A 20,186-nucleotide genomic window follows, 5' to 3' on the forward strand; every position below is an offset into this window, starting at 1 on the left:
TTGTTCGTCTTTAAGCTTTTCTCTGGCCTTTTTGAAACAGTGAATAACTGAATATTACGTACCTAAAATAGTCTTTAGGAACTACATATCAAGATATCTCATAGAAGTGACTCATAGTGTCAAATGGTGATATTTTCTGTTTTTGGAACTGGAAAGTTCTCAAATTTTCGTTAAGGTTAAACTCAATTAAATAATTTTATAAAATATAAATATTAATAAAACTTTTAACTATTTTATTATAGTCTTAGCTTTTAGAAATTTAGCCTTAAAGATATAAACTGCATTTCCTGAAACCTTGGTAGTATATCTATTTTTTTACATACTTATTAGTTAACAGCACTTTTTAAAGCATCATATACATAATATCTCATAACCATAAAGTTCAGAAATATATCTTTGTGTTATATAGAAAAAAAGTATTTTTGTTTTGTTTTGTTTTGAGTTGGAGTCTTGCTCACATCACGCAGACTGGGATGCAGTTGTGGGATCATAGTTCACTGTAATGTGGGACTCCTCCTGGGCTCAAGTGATCTCCCACCTCAGCCTCCTAAGTAGGTGGGACTGCAGAAAAATGTAGGTTTATATAGTAAGCTTTAGGAATGAGCCTTCACAATTCCCCTATATAATCATCTGGAAGGCTAGGCCCTGCTGGATGAGTCTGCTGGAGTTTTTAATAAGTTACCACCTTCTCTTTTTTTTAATTAAGCCTAGATGTATTTATATAACACATATACCTCCTCAATCTTATGGGGCAGCATTACTTCCTATAAGATCAGTGCTTAGGTCAGTTTTGCTGAAAAGGAAACAGATTTAATTTTAACGTTAATGAAGTACCATAAATTAAAATAATTTGTTTTGACATGAGAAGCAGTAGTAACTTGGTATTAATATACTAATTAACCTCAGCAAAAGATGACCTGAAAACTAGATTTCAATGCATCTGTTGGCATCTTGCACAAAGTATAATACTGCAGTATTCAAGATGCTTTCTTTTTTAAGTTTGAAGAAAGGAATCAATTTATCACTGCTCATTTGATAAGACACAGGATGAGAACGTGTATGAAAAGAAAGGCAGAGAGCATGCACTTTGATCTCATAAAGATACAGAGACAAAGAACATGGACTTTATCACCAAAACTACAAGGCCAAGGAAGCAATCTTTGTAATTTGACAGTGACATCAGATAGAACAGATATCCAGGTTTAAATCTTGACTGTATCCCTGGCTTTGTGACCTTGGATAGGGTACTGAATTTTTCTGAACTTCAATTTTCTCATTTATAAATGAGTCATAGTAAAGGGATAGCAATATCTACTTTGAAGGTTTATTCTGAAGATTAAATGAGAAATGTATGCACCAGCTTAATGTCTGGCTCGCACTAGCTTAATAGATGTTTGTTTCCTTCCTTTTTTTTTTTTTTTTTTCCCTCGAAAGAGGTTAATTGAGGACTGTGTCAAGATCCCCAAGACTACCCCCAGGTTCAGTTATTTGCTAGAAAGATTCATGGGACTCAGCATATCATTTACTTATAACTAAGGTTTATTGCAGTGAAAAGATACAAAGCAACATCAGCAAAGGGAAATGGTGGATGGGACGAAGGTTACAGGAACCCAGGCACAAGCTCCTGAGCTCTCGCCCAGTGGAGTCACAAACAGTGCACTTCATTCACAGCTTGTGAAATGGTGCCCTACCAGGGAAACTCAGGCTCAGTGCCCAGGGTTTTTATTGAGGGCTGGCTGTAGAGGCACCCTCTGCCTACTATGTTTCAAAATTCCAGACTCCCAGAAGGAAAGCACATGTGCAGCATAAACCATATTGCCTGTACAAATGGTTCAGCACAGCAGACTACTCTTTATCAATTCTAGGAATGGTGAGAACCCTCCCTAAATCAAAGTTCCCAAATGCTAGCCAAGGGCTAACCTTGCAGGCAGGCCTGTCTACAGATAGCAATCTCAGAATTGCCATGTACAAGAATAAATAAAAGTAAATACCTTAAATGGGTAAAAAACATACGGGATTGGTTTCTTCAAGCAGTAATACAGGTAAATATGTAAATAGTATCAGAAAGTTATTTTCATTAAGCTTAGTGACTAATAGGTGGTTTAGTTTTAAAAAATCATCCCAAGAACTATGGGAAAAGTTCATTAAAATCACTAATGACCCCTCCCCACTCCAGGAATTGTAGCCAGTTTTCATGCTGCCCTTAAATAGGTGGTTGCTTTTTAGATTCTTCTGTTTGCTTATTATTTGGATGACACCTTAATGATACCATCTCCCACAATGAACCACCAATAATAATGTCTGTCCAAACAGTGGACTAGCTGAACCATGAGCCTGAGCCAGGATGGTTATTCTTGTATCCTTTCCTTGAAAAGTCTATAATTTTACTCAAAATTCTTTCATTGATGAATGAGAGAGGAAAAATTGACCAGAGTGTTGTATGATACTACTTTTTATGTATAAAGCTTGGAACAAAAGTTAGATGCAGGCTTTTATTAATATTTGTAATAAACATTTAGTAAGAGGCCTTTAACCTAGGGTTCAGAATGGTCTTTGTAGGGGGCGGTCCAGGAACATACACAAACTGGGTATAAATTTTGTCTGTATTTTTTGTGTGATAATTCTGTAGATTGTATCAACTTCTACAGCCCAGTAAAAATTTAGAATTACTGATTTAGAGAAATGAATATAGGAAAGGCATTTTTTCTTGTTAGGAAGTTTTTTGCATGACTTAGCATAAGAATATTCTAATTTTAATGTTTCTTCTTTATAGGTATTGTACTGATGATATGTTGCAAAGAGAAATGATGTCCAATCCTTTTTTGGGTAGCTATGGGGTCATCATCTTAGATGATATTCACGAAAGAAGCATTGCAACTGATGTGTTACTTGGACTTCTTAAAGATGTTTTACTAGCAAGACCGGAACTGAAGCTCATAATTAATTCCTCACCTCACCTGATCAGCAAACTCAATTCTTATTATGGAAACTTGCCTCTCATAGAAGTGAAAAATAAACACCCTGTGGAGGTTGTGTACCTTAGTGAGGCTCAAAAGGATTCCTTTGAGTCTATTTTACGCCTTATCTTTGAAATTCACCGCTCGGGTGAGAAAGGTGACATTGTAGTCTTTCTGGCCTGTGAACAAGTAAGTAAGTGATATTCTAACCTTACAGAGTAATAAGGTATTTCATTTGGGAAGCGTTTAATAACATACAGGTTTCAGTTTGCTAATTAACTGTTTAAATATTTGGTTTCATCACACCTAATTAAATAAAACCTGTGCTGAAAGGAGAACAGGAAGTGTTTCTAAAAATCACATGCAGTTCTGAAAACAAAATACGGGTGAGGAGTCTCTAGACATGATCTCCAGAGCCAGCGTCCCTCCAGCAGGCTCAGGCCAGAGAGTGGGCTGCCCCAAAGGCAAAACTGACTCTTACGTATGCTTGCTGTGAGTTGTCGTCTCTTGGTACAGTAGGTGCATGCCGACTCCCCTGACACTCTCCGCTGCCTCCCTATGAGCAGGTGTGTTTGTTGGAGATCAGGAATATTACCTAAGCACTCACCATAGAGTTAAGTAATACAACATTTCCCACAAGCAGTCCTGTGATAGTGGAGTATGGGCAGAAAATATCATTTATAGCCCACCCAAGAAGGTCATCTCCCTAAGACTGGGGCTGCAGTCTTAAAAGATAAGAAAAAACTTTAACTCGGGTTTCTTTAAAACATCTCTTTAAAAGAATGACAGGAAATGTGCAATCAAGCATCGTTTCCATTCTGTTACTGCTTTTATACAGCCAAGGTACCATTTGGGGTTGCATTTTTTTTAATTGCAGCTACACTGGCCCTATTTCTTTCCCCACTACTCTGTTGGCTGAATCTAAAAGCCTCCAGGATCTCCAGAATTAGACCTCTCTTCATGGAGACTAATTGCCTGGCCTTTTCTCCCTATCTTCTCCCACAGAGAGGAGAAGCATGAGTTTTTAGACCATGACCCAAATATGTAGTGGTTCTACTCATTAAACAGAAACCAAAAAGGAAATTATTTGATGTAGGCTGAGCCACAGCTGAACAGATAAGTGGCTCAGCTGTCTGTCAGAGCCTTTTCTTGAACATCCACATGCTTTCAGAAACACTTTCAGAAGTATTTATTCTATTTTATACTCAAAGCATAAAGGATGACAGCTCCTTCTGGCTTTGGGAACTTTAGTTTTCTTAAATTTTATCTGTTTCTAGAACCTCAATGTAACTGCATATTTATCATTTTTTGCATGTAGATGATATGCATTCTCTTGAATAGCAAATCTGCCTATTACAGTGATTTATTCTGTTATCATCTCCTCATCCTGCATGATTCAAGATATTCAAGAAAGTCCTGAGGAAAATAATAAAATACGGAGACACAGGATTTATGAGAACAATTAGAGCTTCTCAGTATAACCAGATAAAGCCTAAGGAAGGGAAGAATGGCAAATCTAATATATTGGAGAGTCAGAATTGCCAGGTGAAAAACAGGACGTAGGCCGGACACTGTGGTTCACGCCTGTAATCCCAGCACTTTGGGAGGCTGAGGTGGGAGGATCACGTGAGGCCAGGAGGTTGAGACCAGCCTTGACAACATAGCAGGACCCTATCTCAACAAAAAAATTTAAAAATTAGCCAGGCATGGTGGCTCAGGCCTGTAGTCCCAGCTACTCAGGAAGCTGAGGCAGGAGGATTGCTTGAACTAAGGAGTTTGTGGCTGCAGTGAGCTATGATTGCATCACTACACTCCAGCCTGGGTGACAAAGCAAGACCCTGCCTCTAGAAAAAAAAAAAAAATGAAAAATTAAAAAAAAAACAGGACATACATTTCTGCAAGAAAAAAAAAGTGCAATTAAGACTGATAGGATGGGTGTAATCCTTCAAGTCAGGGTAAGCAAAAATTCCAAAATGGATTTGGAAATGGATTTTGGATCTTGGAAAATAAAGCTCATAACACAACTGAGGTGCAGATGGTCTTAGGGTACATGATTCTTATAAGTTTAATATAAACTATAATTAATAGTAGAGTGACTTCTGAACTGTCAACTTTAGAAGATGCATCATTATCCAGGCTGGTAGTAGAAACTGTAAATGCCACAGGACTTGGAAAGAAATGTAATCTCCTCTGAAGGCAGGCTGGAAAGGCATTTCTATTAAGAAACCATCAGTTTTGCAGTGTTAAAGTGAGAGTGCCATCAAATACCAGAGGATTTTATAATTCTGAGCCTCTGTGACCCAGGCAGAGCACTGGACCCTCTAAAGGTGAGCTCCTCATTGTCCAGGGGCTCAGCAGCTGACCTCCCCTGTGGGTGGGACAGCAAGCCAGCCACTGACATTGTGCTGGCTTCAGCAGGCTTTACCTGGGCACCAGGTTTTTTTCTCCTGCTTCAGCCTTGGATTCCACAGGTGTTACCTGGTTTTCCTTACCCTATCTGCCTAACAAGCAGAACACCATTCAGTATCCTGATGGACTTTTCTTTTTCATTACTTTTGTCAGGATCCATCATTAAGATATTCATCTCTTGTGGGCTGGGATTTGTCTCTGGGAAAGATTTGTCTTGCTCTGAAATCAGTGCTAACAAGCTATTGATCCCCATGCTATTTGATGCTTCCTTGATTTCTATATAAAGCTTTAAAACCTACCATCACACCTAAATATCATGTGAAAACAAACTCAACCAGTCTAATACAAATGTACTAATTGTCATTTAAAATTTGTATTTATTTATTTAGAGACAGGACCTCACTATGTTGCCTAGGCTGGAGTGCAGTGGTGTGATCTTGGCTCAGTGTAACCTTGAACTCCTGGGCTCATGCTATCTATCTCCTCAGCCTCCCAAGTAGCTGGGATTACAGGTGTGTGCCGGTATGCCCAGCTAGTTTTTGTTGTTGTTTTTTTTTTTTTGGTAGAGATGGGGGGGCGATTTCACTATGTTGCCCAGGCTGGTCTTGAACTCCTGGCCTCAAGCACTTCTCCTGTTTTGGCCTCCCAAAGTGCTGGGATTATAGGCATGAGCCACTGCACCCAGCCGTATCATTTTTTATATTAAGAAATATATTTTAAATTACAGAAATATTCTCATTTTGGTGAAACAGCAATGCATTTACATTAGGTGTGTCACATTTTCTCCAACCGCTTGCTTAGCACCACACCTGCTGTGAATTAATCTCTGTAATTCACAGGCTGCCCTCTGTCTTGGTACTTAATTGAGACTTACAGCCCTGAATGTTTAGCGTGTTGTTTCCTATCACCTAGTTGTCTTTTAACCGGAAAACAAGATATGAAATAGAAAACATACATTGAGATTTACGATAATATGTAGCCAGATTATTGTGCAGTAATAAACTATCACAAAGGTGTTTTTAGGTTGGAGGTTTTCCTGGGAAATGTTCTATGCAGTTGCGGATCTTCTTTCATTTTTGGCGAGCTAGATGTCTGCTAGGTATCATCCTTCAGTGGGTGTTGCTGTTCCCCATAACTGTGCAGGTAGTTATAGGAAAGTTATGCATAGGTAAATAAACCACATACATTGAGTAAGAATCAAGAAAATGAATAAACAAAATGTCTGAAGTACCAGGTGCATATTTTTTAAAGCTTTTCTGCCCCCAATTCTGCAGATTATGGCCTTAAAGTCCTGTATCAGCTGTGCTTGAGGAGCCTAAACTATATATCTATTTCTATTTTCTCTGCTTTTTCCCTTCTGAAGATTTTAAAAATTCTTTTTTATTGCCATTTGGAACAAAATTCAACATTAGAACCCACTTACAAGGCAGCCAAAATAGCTCAGTGAGAGAGCATTAGAAGCAGCATTAGTCGAAGAATTCGCCTACGACTAAAAAGTTTTAGCAACCAGAACCAAATAAAGAATTAGTGGCCATAATTATTTTTTCCACATTCTAAGAGAATAAAAGTAAACATTTCAATGCAATAAAAAGTTTATCTTGGGCCAGGCGCGGTGGCTCAAGCCGGTAATCCCAGCACTTTGGGAGGCCGAGACGGGCGGATCACGAGGTCAGGAGATCGAGACCATCCTGGCTAACACAGTGAAACCCCGTCTCTACTAAAAAAATACAAAAAACTAGCCGGGCGTGGTGGCGGGCGCCTGTAGTCCCAGCTACTTGGGAGGCTGAGGCAGGAGAATGGCGTAAACCCGGGAGGCGGAGCTTGCAGTGAGCTGAGATCCGGCCACTGCACTCCAGCCTGGGCGACAGAGCGAGACTCCATCTCAAAAAAAAAAAAGTTTATTTTGATGGGAAATTACTCATGAATGGGCTACTGGAATCAAATCTTCCAAATCCAGGTTAGCTGTTAAGTTGCACCAGTGAGAAGCCTGCTTGATGGACTCATCTGGGAGGAATGAATGCATGTCCTCCTAAGGCCAACCAGCAGCCAGGTTCAGGGGATGCAGCTCAGCTCAAGTACTCATTCTTTTCCTTTTAATTTCTTTTTTATTAATTTATTTATTTTTGAGACGGAGTCTCATTCTGTCGCCAGGCTGGAGTGCAGTGGCACGATCTCGGCTTGCTGCAGCATCTGTTTCCCGGGTTCAAGTGATTCTCCTGCCTCAGCCTCCCGAGTAGCTGGGACTACAGGTGCATGCCACCACATCCAGCTAACTTTTATATTTTTAGTAGAGACGGGGTTTCACCATCTTGGCCAGGATAGTCTTGATATCTTGACTTAATGATCCACCCAACTCAGCCTCCCAAAGGGCTGAGATTATAGGCGTAAGCCACCACACCTGGCCTTCCTTTTAGTTTCTAAACAATCCTTCCTTAATATGAGGGGTAAAGTGAAGTAATCAGAATTATAAGAATGCAGAAATCATTTTGTTCTCATTATTCCAATTGGCAAGTTTTCACTCGTTAGGATCAACAGCCATGCTGTTTGCTTGGTAAAAAAAATCTGCCCCAAGTAATTATGTGGAAAAGGGAATTGCAAGCAAGGGACTGTACCTATGTACCAGCTGATGTGGGACCCCATGGAGTGGCCTCTGCCCAGCTTCCTGGGAGCCGGTTAGCAGATCAGGAAACAAGCACAGCTCACCTAGTTCTCAGCGACCTGTGATACCTTGCTATTCTTCTAGATGGCTCTGTCTTCCTACAAAACCCTTGAGTTAATTCAATCCCATTCTACAAAGGGTACGGAAAGGAAAGAGACACAAGCTAGAGACCTGGAGAATGGAATTGAGCTGGAAAAACTATGGCAGTTGTGGGAAGTCATCTGTTTTACTTAGATTTTTAGTGAAATCTAACGAAATTAAATGGGAAAAAAATACAAATTCTATTTAACTTCCCAAAAGATGTTTTCTCATTTAGGTGCATCTTTCCTTATTTAAAGATACATGTAGGCAGCAACACAGGCATTTCTTTCCCTGTATCTGTTATGTAGTATTGCCTAAAATTTTATGTAATTCAGACATTTTTTTCATAGTGAAGTTGTTTGCATTGTATTTTATTTTCATGGGTTTTTTTTTTTTTTTCTTTAGGATATTGAGAAAGTCTATGAAATTGTCTATCAAGGATCTAACCTAAACCCAGATCTTGGAGAACTGGTGGTTGTTCCTTTGTATCCAAAAGAGAAATGTTCATTGTTCAAGCCACTCGATGAAACAGAAAAAAAATGCCCAGTTTATCAAAGAAGAGTGGTGTTAACTACTAGCTCTGGAGAGTCTTTGATCTGGAGTAACTCAGTCAAATTTGTTATCGATGTAGGTGTGGAAAGAAGAAAGGTAATTATTATTGAGTAGGTGAAACAGACTGCTAATAATTGTCAAGCACCAGTTTCTCAGTTTCCTACCATTTTACTGATCAGGAAGTGAGGATGAACTATGTGACCTGGGGATTCTTTGAATTTGGTCATGAGTGCAAAGAAGAATTATTGCAGCCAGTAACAAAAGTCTTGATCACATATTACTGTCTTTCATTAGCATGTTGGAAGTTTGGAAATGAATTAAATTGATTGAGCTGCCAAAGGAGAAACTTTTGAGGAAAGACTCAACTACTAGAGCATAAAGGTGATAGTTATCTTTAATGGTATTTTTTCTTTAGCTAAGGTACTAGCAAAGCAAACTGTTTGACTCTTAAACTAATCTTTTCTTATGAACATTTTACTGGATATTTTAATGGCCCCTTTATCAAAGTAATTAGTATCTTACCCCAGAAAACTTACTAGAAATTGTTTCAAGTATACTGACTTTAATTTTAGCAATTTTTGGCTTATAATTGACATGATAAAATTTTCATCCTAATCATTACAAAATATTTTCTATTACTTTTAAAGTAAAAATTAGAAAAAAAAGGAAAACAAGGTATTTCAAACTCTGACACTAAGACTTCAGAAAATCATAGCATTTGACATCTGAAAGGAAACTAACAAATATTGACTAATTTACCGTTACTAGGTGCTGAGATGTTTTATCCCTCCAGGAGACTATGAGCCTCCTAAATATCCCTGCCTTATTATGACAGAGCAATTCCAACAGTCATGAAGGTTCCCTGGAAATCACTTAGAGTTGATCTTGATTGAATTAGTCCAGCCTTCAGAGAAACCAGGGCTGTCACTCGCCCTCGTGAACCACCTGTAAGGAAAATCATTGTTAGTGCCATATGCAGTTTCTGTATTAGCTGTTATGACCGGAACTCTCAGTATGTGTTGTAAAGGTGAGACCACCAAGATCCTGGTTGATTTGAACAAAACTATAAAGAAACATGGCACTATCAAATGAGAACCCTTTCTCTGTGTGGCATATGAAGATGTGTTATCATTCACCAGTACAGTGCTTTGAGAAGTGACAGTGCTAGTATTTTGGCAATGACACAGAGGTCCCATAGTTATTGAAGCCACAATGAAAGCAGACGACCTTTAAATCCATTTATCAAAGCACTTGCAGTTTCCATCTCAAGGCAAGTGAAACAATAATAAATATTGTACCAAGAAAATGAGTCTGTAGTGGTGCATTTCATGGAGTAAAGTACTGTGAACAGCATATTCTCTTCAGGATCAGTGAGCCCACTAAATCATGACTTATCTGACGCTAATGATGCTGTCTTTCCATTTAAAGGTGTACAACCCGAGAATAAGAGCAAACTCGCTTGTCATGCAGCCCATCAGCCAAAGCCAGGCAGAGATACGCAAGCAGATTCTTGGCTCATCTTCTTCAGGTAGTGCTGTGGGCACAAATACTAAATGTTGTCAATTCTGGTATGCAGGCAACCCAGAAATATTAAAGCCATTTTTCTTCGTGTCTTTTAGGAAAATTTTTCTGCCTGTACACTGAAGAATTTGCCTCCAAAGACATGACGCCACTTAAGCCAGCAGAAATGCAGGAAGCCAACCTAACAAGCATGGTGCTTTTTATGAAGAGGATAGACATTGCGGGCCTAGGCCACTGTGACTTCATGAACAGACCAGGTAGCCTTATGCTCCCGTGTCAGCCAGGCATGTGGGCTGAGATTCCCCTTCTCTCCTCCTGCCCATTCCCTGTCCTAAGTTCACATGATGCCGAGGCAGTACACACAAGTATGGAGGGGGCGTTGGTTTGGACTGAAGCATTTTCCCACTAGAGGTAAACATTCTCTGAAGGTAATTTTTAAAACCCCACAAACCTCTAGGAAATATCTGTTCTGACACTAGAAATGTGTCTGCTGTTGGACACTAGAGCACAGGGGTACTGGGCTTAAGGAGTGGGGGAATGTGGAGTATGGAAGCGTAAGTATCAGCAGAAAGAAGAATTCTCAGCAGCTTGGATTTTCCTTTTTTTTCTTTTTCTTTTTTTTTTTTTTTTTTTGACACAGGGTCTTGCTCTGCCACTCAGACTGAAGTACAGTGGCATGATCATAGCTCACTGCAACCTCTACCTCCCAGGCTCAAGTGATCCTCCCACCACAGCTTCCCAAATAACTGGGACCACAGGTGCAAGCCACCACACTTAGACTAATGTAAATTTCCTTTGTAGATGTAGATTTCTTTTACTAAGTGACAACTTTTCAGAGCTACTCCTATATCTGCAGTTTCTCAGAATAACCAGCTCAAAATATGCCAGAGAAGTATATTCTGGAGTGGCATATTCTAGTCTCCTTCAGTCATATTTTGAGGTGGTGTGTCCTAAGCCCCAACAAGATAGGTTTCATTTTTGAAAATTGCTCTTCCAGTCCCACTGTTCATCTCATATGCCCAGGAATCACCACCTGTTGATTTCTAGGCATCTTCTTGCTCAGGTTAGTAGATGTTTGGTGAACTAGAAATGCAAGGAGAAGAAAAGGCAGGCTTGGTGATGTCAAGGATTTTTAAAAGCAGACTATCTCACTGTGTTCTCTCAATGGTCACCCTTGGTGCTGCTCATTCCATGAGGCTTAAAGCTGATAACTGGGGGACAAAAGGGTTAGGGTAACAATTTATTTTTGTCTCCTGACAATACACACATAACTTTTCTGCTGTGCTTGGGGAAAATATAACTGTGGATTAACTCTGATTCATTGTTTTGGAAGCAAAAAAAGAAAAAGATGCTTGCAGCTGCTGCATTTAATTCAACTTATAATTGAAATACGCAAATCCAGCAAACTTGTTACCCTTTTCAGCATGCATGAACCATGTGAAAATGAATTTGGCACAACTAGGCTACAGGCTGTTAATTGAATTCCCCTGATCTGGACCTCTTTTTTAAAAATCAGTTTTCTTTTTCTTCCTTGGCTGCCTAACAATTGACCTCCATCCTGAATGACACAGTCACTGTCTATTGGGGTAGGAGGCCTCAGGACCAGCTGACCACTTCAGTGGAAACAGATGGCCTGAGACTGCTGTTACCCTGGGAAGGCAGTGGTACCTAGATAGGAGTTTGGAGAAAAACTAGCCCAAAGGGACCAGACTACAGCAGATGTCATCTTTGCATTCGGAGGCAGAACTCATTGTCATAGTGGCCAGATGACTGGTATGATCTGTGATTCTTTGGATTATGAAAAGAAAAGTGAACCCAAACACAAACAGGCATGGCGTGTTCGATAAGGCAGTGCCTCATGAAAACAAGGGAAAATGCAGGAAGAAAATAAAGCTGCTGGGCGCGGTGGCTCATGCCTCTATAATCCCAGCATTTTGGGAGGCCGAGGGTAGGTGGATCACCTGAGGTCAGGAGTTCAAGACCAGCCTGACCAACATGGTGAAAATTCATCCCTACTAAAAACAAAATTAGCCGGGCATGGTGGCGCATGCTTGTAATCCCAGCTACTTGGGAGGCTGAGGCAGGAGAATCACTTGAACTCAGGAGGTGGAGGTTGCGGTGAGCTGAGATTGTACCACTGCACTCCAGCCTGGGCAACAAGAGCAAAACTTTATCTCAAAAAAAAAGAAAAGGAAAGAAAAGAAAGTCAAAGGCTGCAGAGGCCAGGGATGGCGCTGGCAAAAAGAGGAATTAAAGATTCTGCAGGGCTGGGCATGGTGGCTCAACACCTGTAATCCTGACACTTTGGGAGGCTGAGGTGGGAGGACTGCTTGAGGGCCGAGAACTCAAGACCAACCTGGGCAATATAATGAGACCCAATCTCTACAAAAAAAAATTTTTTTTTTAATGAGCCAGGTGTGGTGGCATACGCCTGTAGTCCTAGCTACTTGGGAAGCTGAGTCAGGAGGATCACCTGAGTCCAGGGTTCAAGGTTGCAGTGAGCTATGATCGTGCTGCTGTACTTCAGACAGGGCGACAGAGCAAGGCCCTGGTTCAAAAAAAAAAAAAAAGATTCTACAATGGTGTCATCTGTTGTGATGGTGCAGATCTTTTACCAGAGGATTCCTAAACCAATTCATCAAGACCTTCTGGAATAAGATTTACCACACTAAAAGCCCAGTTTCTAAGAATACTAGAGAAGTATATGCGCTTGTTTGTCAATCATTTGGAAACTCAAGATTTGGCTTTGGAACTTACAAAATGATCTTTAAATGTTATAGTAACATTTACTATACTATATATAACATTTACATGTGCTCATAACATTTACATGTACTAAGAGGAGAATGGGAGGAGGCAGGCTGCCGACGGCCCTCACGCGTGGCCCCCCCATAGCTCTGCCGCAGCGCCTGACACCTGCAGGTAGGACTGGCACTGCCCAAACAGCCCAGAGAGTCGAGCAAATATTCTAGCACTGACTGCCAGGAGGCCACAGCCTAGCTAGGTTTTTAAGTTAATGAAGGTTACACTATTATCTGTTTAAAGGCTACACAAAAGTTACTACTAGACTCAGATGAGGGAAGGAAAGACAAACATGCCAAAGCAACTTTCTAGGGCCAGTGTGTGAGGATCCTGGAAACAGTAAAGTAAATAATGTTACAGAAAATGAAAACAAAATCTGGGAGAGGTTTTAAAGGGCCCAGAATGGAAGTACTTTTGGCTCCTGAAGCCCTTTAGGCTCTTGTGGGCCTGGTAACTATATGGCTTATCATTTAAGCTGATATGTTTTTGAGTGCAACAGTCCAGGCGGAAAGATGGCTGTGGCTTAGGAGTGGCCCCTCCCTACTAACAAAACAAAACAAAACAAAACAGCAGTTTAACTTAATAGACCCTGTTTATTTTGTGATGAATTCAGACAAACGGACCATCTCCCTGTGAACCTCACAGGACAGGGGCATGAATGCTGTTAATGATTAAAGGTGGAAACAGATACCACCCTGGGCAGACTGGGATAGATGGTCCCCATATTGAGAAGACGACACGAAAAGGCGCAGGCTCTTGGGCCAGGCTGCCAGGGCTCCAAGCCTGGCCCCATCAGTCACTAGTGGGGTATTATTCAGCAAATTAGGACTCTCATTGCTTCACTTCATTTATCTGAATATGAGGATAATCAAAGCAACTGGTTCACAGAGTTATTAAGATAAATTAGTTAACACATGCATGCCCCTTAGAAAAGTGACTAGTGTAGAGTAAATGCTACAACATAATGATCATCGTGTGAGTGACTCCTACCTGAGCTCTGCACCACATGGGCCCCGAGCTGCAGAGCATCCTAGAAAGAACAGTTTTAATGGGTGTGAGAAGCAGATAATGACCCTCAGGTATTAGGAGACATCACCAGATCGCCTCTGAGATGGGCCGGAGCCAGGAAGAGCCATGGTAGGTAACAGCAGGAGCACCAGACTCGGGAGTCCAGCGCAGCTGTGCTGGCAGAGCATGCCACGTAACAGTTTCAACACTGCAGGCGGAAGGCCCAAGTTCAAAACCTCACTTTACATACGACAAAACAGCTGGGTGGCCATGTGGCTTTGGCAAGTCACTTGTCTTTTTCTCATCTGTAAATTTAGGGTAGAGTGTCTGCCCTCTTGTATCCTGGGGTTATTTAAAGGTACAAATGAGATGTTTATGCAAAATTGCCATGTACAGTGTAAAGGAGTAGGAGTTAAGCAAATGCCAGGTTGTGTGAACACATCCCTGTGAAATTAAGTGAAGCAGAAGCCTTTCCTCCTTGTCCTCTTCAGAACCAACTCTTAATGCTATTCCCCAGAGGCCCTAGAGATCGTAGAGTCTTAGGGTCTACACCATCTCTTCATTCTTCAGTTTCTGTCCCTGTGGACTCTTTTACACAATCCCCAAGTCCCAACTCTAAAATAAATCAGAAACAGAAACTTCATTTGCTCCTTCAGCCCTCCTAAGTGATAACCGCATTTCTCTCTATCTGTCCATTTATGTAAATGTGTATATACATTAATGCAGGGGTCCCCAACCCCCAGGCCATGATGGGTACCAGTTCATGGCCTGTTAGGAACTGGGCAGAGTCTTAGCTGCTCTCTGCCCTAAGCTTTATGATTTACTATGTCAGCTCCTGGAAACTCCCTTGGTCTAAAGTCGAAAATTCCCAAGAAAGGGAGCCATTGATTCCATTTGAGAAGCAGTCCCCTGTGACTGGGGTTAGTGGTGATAATGTGGTGGTGTCACGTGGCACAAAATCCTGCTCCTAGAAGTATGAAAGTGAAGGTACAGTTCCTATAAAAGGGGACAATTTGGAGGTAAAAGTGCACTTCCAGTAGAGCAGGATTCTTGATTTACATGTGCATCTCCACGTATAAATGAGACTGTCCACACTAGAAGGGCCAAGGGTGAGGCTGTCCCAGATGTGTGCCTGCCCCAGAGCCTTGCCAGTGCCAATAGCACAAGATACTCAAAATAGACTGAGAGCAAATAATAATTTGAGCCTCACCTTTATAAGGAAATCATGAACCAACACCAAACATAAAGTCCTTTAACTGCTCATATGGAAAACACCCATTGTATGGTCATTTTAAAACCCATCCATTTTTTTCCTGTCTTTTTCTAGGTTGTTCTGGGACTGCCAGTTCCATACCATCTAACTACAATGCCAACTCTTGTATAAAGATAGTTCTCTCTAATGGTATGAGGGTGGGGAGAGTCTTCAGCTAGTCACCACTATAAAAACCTGGGGCCAGCTTCCTGGCTGTAAGAAGTTACTAGGAGTGGGGACCATTGGTAATTTGTGAAGTGGCAGGACTTTCCCAATGCCCTTATGCTTGAGGAACACTGACTAGGCGGGTGCCCTCTAGAAGGCCTGTAGTCTTCCCAAGAACATGAGCAAAGGCAGTCACGTGTGGGAGACAAACTCGGCTTCCTTATTCCCCACTTAGTCCTTTCTGAGGCCTGGGCAGTAGGAGTCATGTGACATGCAGGGAGAGTCGAGAGGATCAGGAGGTGCCTGTGGCTGTCAAAGGTCTGCGTGTGTTTCCTTCCATGTCATGGGCAGGAGCAGAGCTGGCGTGTGAGAGGTCTTCGGGCACAGCTAAGCTCAGAGGAGCTGGCCTCCACCTGCCTCACGATGTGGGTGGCACTGGGAGGGCAGTGGGGACACTGCCATTACCTGAGAGCCCTGCCCAGGGCAAGGCTGGACACAAGGATCTTGGCTCCCAACCATGGGCAGGGAGTTGAAAAATGCTTTTCTTCAGCTTACCATGGAGGCTGCTCTATATCTAATATCCTTTCCAACTCTAATGACTCAAATCCAGCCTTACTTCTCTGCCCTTATTGGGAAGAAAGGGGGTTAAGGAGTGTGGTGGCAGGAGAGGGAATGGCCCTGGCTTTGGGGACTGGTTACCAGGAGACCCCCTGCACTATTCTCATGGAAATATATGTCCACTTTAGACAGGAGAAGGCATGACATGATGCTGCCTCTCCCAGGCACATTCCCAGGAATAATTGCGCCTGAAACTTTCACCTGTGGGAAGTACATATGAATATGTTGGCGTACATTTGCATAATGCCAGCTACCTTGAGAGGAAATTCAGTGTTTCTGAGCCATTTTTGCCAGGTTAGGCAGAAAGTAGGCCAAAGATTGTTATAACAAAGGAGAGCTGGCTGGAGGAAGCCTCCTGAGCACCTGAGTAGACAGACTTCCTGTGAGGGTTTGGGAGCCAACCGAGGCTTCCTACCGTCTGACATCTCCAAAGTTGGCGTACATTATAAGAACACAGGAAACATGCTGCATGGGGCTGTCCGCTCTGGAACTGCCATGGCCTTGGACTCCACTTGGCCTGTGCTGGGCTCGGAGTTAGCGCTGCATTGGCTCCTCCTCTGCTGGTTGCAGTTTAATGACCTCTTTGTTTGTAACTAGGTTTTCTACTGATGCCAAGGAAGGAAAATGCAGGCACATACTGGAGCTTGGCGTTTGGGGCTCCATGAAAAACAGACACACAGAACAGTGAAGAAATACTGTAATGATAGCCCTTCACATTACTTTGAGTGATGGTAGTGGAGGAGGAGTGTGACCTTGCAGTGAGCTATTCTACAGGGAGTGCAGCTGCTGTTGGCAAGCGAGCTTAATAAAAATGATGTTTGGTTCATCTCAAAATTGCCTTCAGAATAAAGCAGTCTGATTTTGCACTGGCAAAACGAAGAGGCCTGACACTAAAACACTTCTATTCCATTTGTTAGCATTACTTAAACAGCACTGCCCTAAAGAACCCCCATCTAAACTCTTCTGCTTTTTAGCTAAAACAAGTTTATGGGCCACACTGGGGAGATATCTTAAAATGCAGAAGATAATATTAGCAAATCCTATTTAGTTATTTATTAATGTTCCTTCACCTCTGTAATCTGCATTCATTAACTCATTCTTTCTAATATAATAAAACCCCAAGAACATCCTCTCCTTTTCTGTTGTTAGGACCAGAAGCAGAATCATGAAGTCATTTCTGTTACGAATTCTGTGTGTGGCCAACTCAGCTCCAGGGTGTAAAAGTGAATAGTAGGTGCCCTTTGGGGGACAGAGCCTGGCTGTCAAGGACAGCTTAAACGGACAATTGCCAAATATCCTGTAACTTAAAATGCAGCAGCTTTGCTCATTTATAGAAACTGGTTTCTGAAAGGCTTTCAGTAATTGTTTGTACTCCAGCCCCTTCCTGCTCTGTTTAAGATGCTTATTTCTGATGCTGCTTCTTGTACTTTCTCCAGCAGATCGGCTGTTACTTTTCATGTCATGCCTCACTGATAGAACTCTTGAACTTTTTTCCTGAATAGCCCATCTATTTCCCATGATTGTGACTTCTGAAGGTCATGGTTAGTCCAAAGGTCCCCAAGAATGAACAAGTAAGACGGTAGTGCTGTATGTCAGGATCCAGGCAGGACAGGAATATCTCTGGGAAGCCTTAAGCTTCTGCTCAGTTTTAAATCTTGATGGGAAAACATTCAGAAATAATAGGGAAATTCAACATATTTGCCCCAAGGTGAGGATGAAAGCCTTGCTGCAGCCGTCCAGTGCATGTCTGGGTTCCGTGCAGATTTCCCTTGAGTGGTCTGGCACTGCCCCTCACTCCCAGTAGCAGATCTTTTGCCTGCAGTGGGTGTGTCAGGCTGAAGTTATACTGGTGCTTGTTCAGCTGTCCTCCCACAGGACTGGAAGTGTGGTGGGCTGCATCACAGCTTCTCTGAGTCATTTCCCAGACCACAGTAGTAGCTTCTGATACCTTCCAGTTGTCCTGACAGGAATGGAGGAATTTTTGAGACGGAGTCTCGCTCTGTCACCCAGGCTGGAGTGCAGTGGCACGATCTCAGCTCACTGGGTTCACGCCATTCTCCTGCCTCAGCCTCCCGAGTAGCTGGGACCACAGGCGCCTGCCACCATGCCCAGCTAATGTTTTGTATTTTTTTAGTTGAGATGGGGTTTCACGGTGTTAGCCAGGATGGTTTCGATCTCCTGACCTCATGATCCACCCACCTCGGCCTCCCAAAGTGAGGTTTCTGAGCTACTCAGTTTGCCTGAAATTTAGACATATAGCTTAATGATCAAAGTTTAGACAGCGTGTTGTTAAGTTTTTACTATTTGTTACTTTGAACTCCCAGGAGCAGACAGGTTCAAGCGCCTCTTAGGTCCCCAAAGTCTTCAGCTCCAGCCCACCTTGCATTTACTGGAACTAAGAGAAAAACAACCTAGTGGCTCATAAATCCTGCAGTTTAGGGGTGCAGCTTTCTATTATGGAATTTGCTTCATTGTGTGACCTTTATTGCTATACCAGGAACCAGAAGGGTGGAAAAAACACATGTATTTATTTAATAAATATTAGGTTGGTGCAAAAGTAATCGTGGTTTTGCCATCGAAAGTAATGGCAAAACCGCGATAATTTTTGCACCAACCTATATATAGCCGTATTCCACAAAGAGAATATATTTCTTTAAATAAATGGATTTTTTAAAACTTTGGTAGAGATTAAGCATATATAATACCACATCATTATCGATGTTACATAAAAGAGAAATAAAGAGATGGAGAGAATCAGCTTGCTATCTTTATTTCTTTATTTGCACTGGGAAATAACATCTTTGTCTACTATTTCTAGCATCTGAGTTCCAGGTCAGTTGTGATTAATTTTTCTCTGTATTATGCAATGTATTTTCCTGCTTTTCATGCCTCTCTACTGGATGCTAGATCTTGTACATTTTACCTTCTTGGGCACTGAATATTTTTGGAGTCCCAGAGGTATTTTTGAGCTTTGTCCTGGGATGCGGTAGATCCTTTCAGGTCCTGCTGTATAGATGTGTCAGGTGGCAGTGCCCATCTAGGGTTTCTCCCTTGTGTTTTCTACCCAGTGCCCCACAAATCATGAGGTTTTCCAGCTTGGCTGGTGGGAACAGGCCCTACCCTAGGTCCTGAGTCAGCACCACTGTTCCCTCTAATCCTCTCACATGGCTTTCTCTGGCCTGAGGTGGTTCCTTACACACATGCGCTGATCAGTGGGGCTCTGCTGCCTAGTTGAGGGAGCTCCCTCTGGCCCATGACTTATTTGTGTGTCTCTCTCTGGTACTGTGACTGCAAGTTCCGGCCATGTTAGTCTCCCGGGATCCCTGGCATTGTTTTCCTACTGCAGGGAGGCTGGCAGGCTCCACCTGGGTTCCCCCCGCCGCACGCACACTGCAGCTGGGACCCTCTTCAGAGCATGAGCTGGACAATCACAGGGCTCCCCTCCTGAGTTTGCCCTCTCAGGAATCACTATCCCTCACTCCCTGGTATTTGGTGTCTTGCAAACCATTGTTTCACATATTTTGTCCATTATTTGCTTGTTTCATGCAGGAGGGAAAATCCAGTACCTGTTTCTCCATCTTGGCCATATGAGACTCTTAAATTATTATTTTTTCCTTTCCTAGCACCAGAAAGTTTGATGCAGGCATTGGAAGACTTAGATTATCTGGCAGCACTGGATAATGATGGAAATCTTTCTGAATTTGGAATCATCATGTCAGAGTTTCCTCTTGATCCACAACTCTCAAAGTCTATCTTAGCGTCCTGTGAATTTGACTGTGTAGATGAAGTGCTAACAATCGCTGCCATGGTAACAGGTACTCCTTAATGACTATTCTTTTTCTTTTTTTGCAAATCTGCACTAGGTATAGATTTAAATGGGATCCATTTGAAATTATATTTTGAGGATAAAATAGGAGAGATGGTGATCAATTCATTTAACCTTTTGAAATGATAGTGAGGTATTTTAATAGGTTAGAAAAGGAAATTTTCTTAATATGAAAATTATCTTAATATAAGAAAACTAAAAGTTCAGCAAATTTATACATCAAATGTATGAAAACATAGTAGGTTTTTTCTACTGAAGTAATCAGTGCAGATGAACAAAATGTGTCACTAGAGGTGTTTTTCCCCAAATAATGATGTGTGCTTGTTTTTTAATTTC

At 41.8% G+C, this 20,186-nt stretch overlaps 2 protein-coding genes across 7 annotated transcripts in view; one reads left to right on the forward strand and one right to left on the reverse strand.

The window, feature by feature from the left end:
- Positions 1-20,186, forward strand: part of DHX32 (DEAH-box helicase 32 (putative)) — a 67,563-nt gene that overhangs the window by 37,987 nt on the left and 9,390 nt on the right. For all 5 annotated transcript variants that reach the window (XM_017858623.1, XM_017858622.1, XM_017858620.1 and 2 more), the window contains 5 exons: positions 2,774-3,146; positions 8,512-8,754; positions 10,087-10,186; positions 10,278-10,436; positions 19,648-19,839. In XM_017858623.1, coding sequence (XP_017714112.1) covers positions 2,774-3,146; positions 8,512-8,754; positions 10,087-10,186; positions 10,278-10,436; positions 19,648-19,839 — 1,067 coding nt within the window. The remainder of the gene's footprint in view (positions 1-2,773; positions 3,147-8,511; positions 8,755-10,086; positions 10,187-10,277; positions 10,437-19,647; positions 19,840-20,186) is intronic.
- Positions 9,035-20,186, reverse strand: part of BCCIP (BRCA2 and CDKN1A interacting protein) — a 28,617-nt gene continuing 17,465 nt past the window's right edge. For both annotated transcript variants that reach the window (XM_017858634.1, XM_017858633.1), the window contains exon 8: positions 9,035-9,603. In XM_017858634.1, the coding sequence (XP_017714123.1) occupies positions 9,485-9,603 (119 nt within the window). In that variant the 3' untranslated portion in view covers positions 9,035-9,484. The remainder of the gene's footprint in view (positions 9,604-20,186) is intronic.

The sequence above is a fragment of the Rhinopithecus bieti genome, unplaced genomic scaffold (genome assembly GCF_001698545.2).
Source record: "Rhinopithecus bieti isolate Rb0 unplaced genomic scaffold, ASM169854v2 scaffold_42745, whole genome shotgun sequence".
Classification (NCBI taxonomy): Eukaryota; Metazoa; Chordata; class Mammalia; order Primates; family Cercopithecidae; genus Rhinopithecus; species Rhinopithecus bieti.